Genomic DNA, 9,277 nt, shown 5'->3' on the forward strand with positions numbered 1-9,277 from the left:
GTGAGTCTGGTCTCACTCCCAGCTCCAGTCCCATCCATGATCCCATTCCCGGGGCAGAGAGGTGGGAGGGATCCTGTTCTTGTCCTAACTCCGGCCCCATCCCCGGGGGAGGATCTGGGGGGCAATCACCTATCTCCAATGTCAGTCTCAATTCCGATGCCATCCATGCTCCCATTTCTGGAGGATTTGGGGAGCAATCACCTATCTCCAATGTCAGTCCCAATTCCGATGCTATCCATGCTCCCATTTCTGGAGGATGGGGGGTATGTCCTGCCCCAGCCCCAATCTCGGTCCCATTCCCGTGGGAGAAAAGGAAGAGCGGTCGGTGCCCAGCCCCTGTCCCATCCACACTCCCATCTCCGGGGCAGGGAGCGGGGGATCCTGCTCTATCCCTAATCCCGATCCCATCCACAGCGCCGTCCGGAGGGGAAACAGAGGGGGCGGCCGGACTCCGGTCCAGGTCCCACGCACGTTCCGGTCCAGGGAGGAGAGAGAGAGAGCTCCTGTCCCGTCCCCGGGGGAAGGGGCGGTCCCGACCCGGGCGGGGCAGCTCTGGCCCCGGTCCTGCCCCGTTCCAGCCCCGTTCCCAGCGCCGGGAGGGCGGTGCAGCCCCGCGGTTCGGCTCACACGCGGCGGCGCCGGCACCGGGAGCGGCACCGGGAGCGGCACCGGGGCGGGGGAAGGACCAAAGCCGGGCATGGCACGGCCTCCTGAGCGGGGCCATCGGCGCTGAACCCCCGGCACGGAGCCCCCGGCACGGAGCCCCCGGCACGGAGCCCCCGGCTCAGCATCGCCCGGTGAGCGCGGCCGCAGCGGACGGGGGACAATGGGGGGAGGGACCAGGGGGGGACCATGGGGGGATGTGGGGCTGCCCACGATAAGGAAGGACGGGCAGCGACCTCCAGGATGGAGTGGGAAACTCGTGAATGGGGACACGCACATTCGGGAGACGCGACACGCGCGGGGTTGGAGGGGACACGCACACACAGGAATAGGGGACACGCACACACAGGAATAGGGGACACGCACACACGTGGGTAGGGGACAGGCGCACACATGAATAGGGGGACACGCACGCACGAATGGGACACACACGGGTGGGACACACACACACACACAGCCCCGGACACACGGACACACACACACATGCACGTAGTCATGGTGCTGGTGGCACTTGTGGCTGTCTGGGTGACACGGGTGACACAGCGCGCCCAGAGCAGGGGCACGGCATGGACAGAGCCGAACCCCGGCTCTCCTCCTCTCAGCCCCACGTGCTGCCCGGACTGACGCTAAAAAAGCCCCGAAGTGCCCCAAAACAGGGCAGTGACACCAGCAGCCGGCAGGGAGACGCTGGCCTGGGCGGGTGCTGGCACGAATGGGCACGCAGGGAAGCCTCCTGCTCCTCTTGCTCCTCTTCGCCTGAATTGTTGGATTTTTGATGCATTAATTCACAATAATGCCTTTGCTGCTGAGTTTCACCCTTCCCTGGGGAGTTCAGTGGCTGTTTGTCCGTGATTTCCTGTACACAGCTCAGGTTAAACCATGGAGCTGACTCCCTGCTTTGCTCCGCGTGTTTTTCCACCTCTTTGCATGCTGGGCTCCCTATGTAATTTCTTTTGGGAGGGTTTTCATTTACACTGCAATGGTGATACTCTCGTTTCAAACTGTTTGACTCCTTCTAGCAGCTCCTAACACCCAAAACACCCTTCTTCCCTGAGCTGGGCACTGGCTGACATCACTGCAGGAACAACTTTAGGGGAAAAACGTCTCATTTTTCTTTCTGTTCCAGTTTTCTTATCAGTTTATTGCAAAAGCCACTTGGCAACCCACTGCCTTCCTGTACACGAGGTGAGGAGCAGCAAACCCAGCTCTGGGGGGCCACCAGCACTGGGGGATGGTGGCCTTAGCTCGTGGTCACTGCTGCCAAAATTGGGCCGTTTCATTACCACCAAATTCCTCTCAAGCAACGGGTGGCTGATAGGTTAAGGGGCTCCAGTGCAAAGGGAGAGACCCCAAAACGCTCTGAGCCCCGAAGCACAGCCTCATCCCGGGGCTTAGTGGGTTATAAAAGCCCCAAAAGGATTTCTGACAGGTCGTGGCACCGAGTGACTTTATCCTGTCTCTGCCCAGTGCGATTTTTATCTTGGGTTGTTGACGGGGAGCCAAAGCCACGAATAGTTCTCTGGCAGCCGAGCGTGCTGCCGGGCTCCCTCCCCAGTGCTGGGCAGCCCCCACCAAAGCCTGGCTGGGAGCCACCCATGGAGCAAAGACCCTCTTGCCTCCACGGGATGCTGCCTGTGGAGCAAAAAGTTGTGGGGTTTTCTGGTGGTGCCATGGTGGAGCTCTGTAATTGTGTTATCCTGGTTGTTCCCTGAGTGCCTTTGGTTTTTCCAGGGTGGTTGTGACTCCTTGGTGTGGGCAGGAGGCTGGGAGGTCTCCATGGAAATGTCCTTTCTCCCACATACGGAGCTTTAGGGTTACCAAATCGGCCAGAAACTGGTCCCACAGTCTTCCCTCTGACCTTTGCTTCCTCCAGTGGGCATCAAAAGGTCATGGAGGGCAAAACCAAAGTCAAACTCCTGACAGAAACACCATCTTGTACCTCCAGGAAGCCTAAAGGATGCAAGTGCTCGGTTTTCCCCATGGAATAATTAAAACTGGAAGTTTGAGGGGTCACATGGGATCTGCCCCTATCCCACAGCAGGGAAGAGCAGGCAGGGAGCATCACCCTTGCTGAAGCAGGAAGGGAAGTGTTGATGAAGGCATTAAATATTGGCCAGGGTTGGTGTTTGCTTCCAGCAGGATCCATCCCCAGAGCCCTGCCGTGCTGGGAATTGAGTCAGGTTCAACTGAATGAAGGTGGCCTTAATTACCATTGTTACTGATGGTTTTAATGCTTTCTTAATTCACTTTAAAGCCACGGATTTGATTAATCTCAATTGATTTCCCCATGGTGTGGAGCAAGGCAGGAGGTTCTGGTACCCCCAGGGAAGCAAAAGCTGGAAGGGAGATTGGTTCAGGGAGGAATTCAGGGAGTTTCTTGGGGGAAACCAGAAATTCCCAGAAGAAGGGATTTCTCTCAAAGCAAAACCTTTTATTTGACCTCCAAACAAAGTCATAAAGTTCTTTTAAACTCGTTACATCTTTTCTCCAGACTTTCTCTCCCCTTTTTAGCTTGGATCAAGTTACTGAAAAACCCTCTAGGAAACCAAAACACCCGCAGAAAAATACTTTTCACAGAGAAAACAAATTCAACTCTGCTGTTTCTCAGCCTGCTGACAGGAGGGGAAACTGAGGCAGCATTTCTGGAGTGGAGCTGCCCTCCAAAGGTGCTTTTATGTACGGATAGAAACACAGATTCTTTTCAAGATTTTGGGTTAATTGAGGTGCTCTGGCTATTTTGGGGATGGAGGAAGGGGTAAGCACGGATAAAGAAGGGATGTTGCCTGGCAGGGAGATGGATAAAGCTGCTTGGCTGTCCTGGAAATGAATTTTGGAGGTGTCTTGCCTTGGGATTGCTGGGGAAAAGTGCTGGGGATGGTGGAGCTGGGACAGCTGGGGAGGTCCTCAGCCCACACTGGTGGCTGGGGCCAGGCTGGAGGAGAAGGGCTCTGAAGGTCACTGTGGCAGAAAGGATCCAGAGGGAAAGGGCAGATGGAAAGCAGGCAGTTTGGGCAGGCTCAGATTTCGGATCCTGTCCCACGGCTCCGAGCAGACAGGCTCGGGAGCACCCGAACGCTTTGCCTGTTTGCTTTGGGTCACAAAGGCTGGGAACCACAGCCCCAGAGCAGTGAAAAACGATCCCAGGTCGTTTTGCTTCCCAGAGTCTCGAGTGGTTCCTGATCCCGAGCGAGGATTTTGATGAGTCCACTGAATGCCTCTGAATTAGGGCAGGGAAAACACCCACGTTCTCCGTGTGTCCTTTGGAAGGGAGTCAGGGAGAAGATGTGGTGAAGGGATCGTGGTTTCAGCCTCCAGCATTAACCACTGGGAGCTGTGGCACCCCCAAGGGCTGCCTCTGTGAGGTCCTGCTGGGAAATTAATCCACATTAATTATTTGGGAAGGCCAATTAAACCTCATCAGCCCCCTGTGAAAACGGATTAATCGCAGCCGTGATTTGGTTGCGCTTTGCTGTGTTCAGTGACTTTGCTGCTGCCTGGCAAATTCCAGCCTGAAACACGGCTGGGGTGGCACTGGGAATGCTGGAAAATGGGGCAGAAATCAGGAGCCAAGGCCTTCGGTGCCCATCCCGTGGGCTCCCTGTGGAGTGCTGCCCACCCCTCAGCTGCCCGTGACCTTCTCCCATGACAGCCCCCTCCTTTCCCCTGCTGGCCGATCTAAATATCCCTGCAGATCCAGTTACAGGAGCATTTTGGGATGCTGACTTCACGTGCACGTGCCTGTGGGTGCTTTATTTGAGGGCAGTGATCTGCCCAGGCTGCTCTCGTCACCAGGCTCCTCTCCTGCGCTGCCTTCATCCCCTGGCACTGAGGTCTTCTGGGAGAAAACTCCTGGGATAAACAAGTCCACAGTGCAGAGAGAGGGATGGTCCAGCCACTGCAACCTGCACGTGGTTCAGCAGGGAGGAAACTGGGAGTGGATGGCTGGAGGGCACCCAAAAAGCTGTGCCTGGTCACCTGCATCCAATGCCAGAGAAAAAACCTCCCACTGTGACCCCAGAAGGGGTCAGGAGATGAAGTGATGAGGCAGATGCAGGTGGCTCTCACCAAAGCATTGTGGTTTGTTTGCTTTTGGGAATCACAGAAATGATTATCCCGCTTGGCATCCTCAGGGATTGCTGGTTCTTCTCCCTCCCCTCACCCTGGGGGCTGGGGGTGTCACAGCTGGCATTTGTGCCACCCATGGGCACAGCAAAGGGCAGCGCCAGCTGCCAGCCCTTGTGCCTTCACGTGCCTTGGCTGGCCCTGGCCTCTCCAGCTCGCTCCCTGTGGATGCAAGGAGGGGGTGGACTGCAGCCATGGGCCCAGCACACACAGCGGGTTTTGTCCTAGGGATTCTGGGCAAAACGAGGGTAAAAAAGAGGAAAAAAAAGGCTTTTGCATTCCCAGAAGGAAAAGGGAGAGCACGACAGCAAGGACAAGGCTCCATTCAAACCAACCAGCAAACACTCTTTGCTCCTTGTCCTGAAGATGGAGATGAGGGACCTGGCACATCCCTGGGCAGCCAGAGGAGATTCCCACCTTGGCTTATGGATGGATCATGGCTGGGTTTTCTCACTGGGGTCCTGGGAACCTGTGGGAAGATGAGCTGGAATTCAGGGTGATCTCCCCCCATCTGTGCTGGGTTGTGTGCAGGGGAGAGAGGGAATGCAGATGGAGAAATCCCATGCCAGGCTGAAGCCTCTGGAGCTCTGTAAGCCTTCCCTGAGCCTTTTGGGGCATCTTGTGTGGCTTCCCTCGGTCACGGTGGCCTGTCCAGCCCGTTTCATCAGCTGCCAGCTCTGTGGGCAACCTCTCTCTGCTTGGCCACAGAGCTGCAAAGCTCAGAGGGAAGGAAGAAGCTGCAGAGAACAGCAGCTGGAAAATGTTTTCCCATCTGCCAGAGCTCTGTTAACCCTCTCCATCCACAGCTACACTGCTGAGGGCTCGGGGGAAGCAGGATGGGAGCAAAGCTGAGCTGAGTGCAGGAAAAGCAAAACCCCGAGGCCAGGACAGTGCTGGTTCCTGATTTTCATCACAGAGTGGTTCCCAAAGTTGTACTGGGGTTTTTGCAGATATTGCACATTAGCTGGGGTGTGTATGTGTGTGTGTGGTTTCTACCCTTGTCCTTGGGAAGTGTGAGCCTCAGCCAGCCCTGTTCCTGCTCTGCTCCAAGGGGAAAGCAGCAGGATGGGGAAACATCATCAGGGATGGGGTCAGTGCACTTCTGGACAGGTTGTTTGATCCAGACCCTGGAGCAAGGACTGGAGTTACCCCTTGTGATGGGCTGGAAGCATCACTGCATCCCCTCTCCCTCAGCAAACAGTTGTCAAGGTGCTTTTTAGCTTTTTAGTTATCAAAGTGCTTTACTTTGGTGAGAGGCCATCCAGGCTGGCAGCTTTGAGGAGACTGTCATTGCCTCCTTCCCTACAGCATCTGGGTTGGAAGTAGGGAAAGGATAGCTCTGGATCTGGTGTTTATTTTGCCAGAAAGGGCATGGCCACACTGTCCCTCAGCATGGTGGCACCAGGTTAGAGCTGAGCCCTTCACCTGAAAAGGTCGGGATTGCTTTTTCCCACCTGAAATCCTGGTGAGGTTTGGGCCAGGGTACATCCCACACACTCATTCCAAGGGCACCTTTCCTCAGAGCTTTTCTCCTGCAGGAGCTGCTGCTCCCTGAGCTCCTGGGCTGGATTTGTCTCCCTGTGACCCCCCATTTCCACAGGCTTCCCGTAAGGCAGGGAACAGCAGGGACATCAATCCGGCTCCTCTTACGGGAAGGGAGGAAATGCATTTTAATTTGATTCCTGATCCATGGGCTCGCTCAGAGATCGTGTGTCAGCAAAGCCCAGGGCACAAAAGGGCCCTTGTCCCTCCTCACAGACAGGCCAGGCTCTGTCTGTCTGCAGAGACCCTTTCAAGGCCATTTTTCTCCTCCCAGCTAATCAGTCCCGTGCAGAAAGCAGCTCTGCACAAGCAGGGCTCAAGGCCAGCGAGCAGGACTGCGACTTGGCCACCGTCAGCCCAACACTAAACCCATTAAAGACCCCTCACCCTCATCAACAGCCAAGCCAGGCAGAGCCCCTGTGGTGGAGACTGTGCTCCTTTTGGCAAGGTTTGATTACAGGGTGCAGTGAGGTTTGCCCTACCAGAAGGAACTGAAGACCTCTGAAGTGGGGGCCAGTCACGAGGGTTGCTTGCTGAAATTCCACTTTCTAATCCTTTCTGCCTGGAATTTAGCAGGATGCATTTCTAGTGGTGCTCAGCTGAGTCACCCCTCGTGGCTGGTTAAACACAGAATGGAGCATCTTTCCTGTTCTGTGATGCAGGAGAGCAAATTTCTGTGTGAACCTGGTGGGAAGGGCAGTTTGGAACATTGAGCTGTGCTTCAGGAGCTCTGAGGTGGAGTCCCACATGTGGCCTCGGGTTTGTTGGTGACTTTAAAGCAGCTCAGTTCTTCCTCTGTGCTCCAGATACAAAATGAGGTGAAACAAAACTCACCTCATCCCCCTGACCGTAATTCCTCCATGCCAGGGTCTGCTCAGTTGTGTCACCAACACCATGAGGCCGTGGTGTCTGTGGCCAGCGATGTGCTGACCTCTTGAGCCACTGTCTCCGTGTCCTTACAGCCTCTTTGCTTTCCCCCCAGGGTGATGGAGAACCTCACAACTCCTCCAGCCTGGACCAGGGTCACCAACAGCTCCTTGGACCTGGGTGGCACAGATGACAACCCCTACAAGTGTGTGTTTGATGAGGACTTCAAATACGTCCTGCTGCCCGTCTCCTACGGCATCGTGTGCGTGGTGGGGCTCTTCCTCAACCTGCTGGCCCTCTACGCCTTCATCTTCAGGATCAAGACCTGGAACGCCTCCACCACCTACATGTTCAACCTGGCCATAAGCGACACGCTCTACGTGGTGTCCCTGCCCCTCCTGGTCTACTACTACGCCATGGGGGACAACTGGCCCTTCAGCGTGGGGCTGTGCAAGATCGTGCGCTTCCTCTTCTACACCAACCTCTACTGCAGCATCCTCTTCCTGCTCTGCATCAGCATCCATCGCTTCCTGGGCATCTGCTTCCCGCTGAAGTCGCTGCAGTGGGGCCATGTGCGCCACGCGCGCAAGGTCTCGGTGGCCGTGTGGCTGGTGACCGTGGTGTGCCAGTCCCCCGTGCTCTTCTTCGTCACCACCAGCACCAAGGGCGACACCATCACCTGCCACGACACGTCCAGCAAGGAGCTCTTCGGGCAGTTTGTCATTTACAGCTCGGTGATGCTGGTGCTGCTCTTCTGCATCCCTTTCCTCATCATCATCATCTGCTACTGCCTGATGGCCCGGCGGCTGCTCCAGCCCACCCGGGGCATTTCCCGCCTCTCCCGCTCCAAGAAGAAGTCGGTGAAGATGATCATCATCGTCCTGGTGGTCTTCATTGTTTGTTTTCTTCCTTTCCATGTCACTCGTACCTTGTACTACTCCTTCCGGAGCTGGGACCTGAGCTGCCAGACCCTCAACGCCATCAATTTGGCCTACAAGGTGACTCGTCCCCTGGCCAGCACCAACAGCTGCTTGGATCCCATTTTGTATTTCTTAGCAGGGCAACGATTTATGAAGTTTGCAGGCAACAAAGTGCCGTGGAAGCCTCAGAACGAGGTGGCTCTGGGCATCGTGCCCAACAGTCACCTGGGAACCAGCAGCGACACGGACACGCTCTCCAAGGATCTGAAATCCTAGCTCTGCCCCACAGCAGGAGGGTTTATCCAGGCTGTGAAGGGAGGACAGGATGCTCTGGGGCCCGAGGCTTTGGGCATTTGGGGTGCCTGGGCTGGCACCCCCTCCAGTGTGATCTGTGTCAAACGCGCTGCTCTGCTTGTTTTGCTGTACTTTTTTTCAGGAAGGTGCAGCTGTGGTTGCACGCACGAACCCTGATCTCTGGCTCTGCATCCCAGGCTGCCCCTCTGATCAACGCTGAGGTGACCAAATCTGGGGAACAAATCGTGCCCTGAGTGCCCTGAGACATTTTCCCAAGCAAGAACGCCGCGTGCAGAAAGTCCCCCTAAAGAATTCCGTCTGCAGATTGCCTGGCACGGGGGAGCCAGGGTTCCTCTGTGCCTTGGCAAGGCAGGAAGGGCTTTGGGTGGACGAGGAGAGGCAGCTGCAGTTCTGCTGAGCAGCTTGATGCAAATGTCAAGGACAAGTATGACCCACAGCAGAAAAGGGTCTCTTCCACAGCTTTGCATCCCTGCAGAAATGCTCTCCCAGCTTCAAGCTGGCAGAGCAGGGATGGAATCCCCAGCTCCTGTCCAAGGACTGCCTTCCCATTAACCTGATGGACATTCCATCCCACTGGAGTGCCCTGGTAGCAGCCCACTGGAGTTTACTGGTACCATCGAGCAGGTCCCCTGTAGGTTTCTCCAGTGGGGCCATCATCTTCCAAAAAACCCATTAGTGCTTTCCAACAGCAGCAGCCACCCTTTAAAAGCTTTTCGGAACCTGCAGCTTCCAGCTGCTGGCTTTTAATAATCATCTCCAGCTCATTAAAATTTAAGGTGAGCTCTTCATGTCTTTTTTTTTTAACCCCCTTCCTGGTGACTCATGTTTCCAGCCCAGCAGCAAAGACC

The 9,277-nt window shown here is 55.8% G+C and overlaps 1 protein-coding gene across 1 annotated transcript; it reads left to right on the forward strand.

The window, feature by feature from the left end:
- Positions 1-612: 612 nt before the first annotated feature.
- On the forward strand, positions 613-8,720 carry P2RY2 (purinergic receptor P2Y2). Its single transcript, XM_030951118.1, has 2 exons — positions 613-797; positions 7,310-8,720. The coding sequence occupies exon 2, from the start codon at positions 7,314-7,316 to the stop codon at positions 8,388-8,390; it is 1,077 nt and encodes a 358-aa protein (XP_030806978.1). The 5' UTR covers positions 613-797; positions 7,310-7,313; the 3' UTR covers positions 8,391-8,720.
- The last annotated feature ends 557 nt before the right edge of the window (positions 8,721-9,277 follow it).

Source organism: Camarhynchus parvulus, chromosome 1, assembly GCF_901933205.1.
Source record: "Camarhynchus parvulus chromosome 1, STF_HiC, whole genome shotgun sequence".
Classification (NCBI taxonomy): Eukaryota; Metazoa; Chordata; class Aves; order Passeriformes; family Thraupidae; genus Camarhynchus; species Camarhynchus parvulus.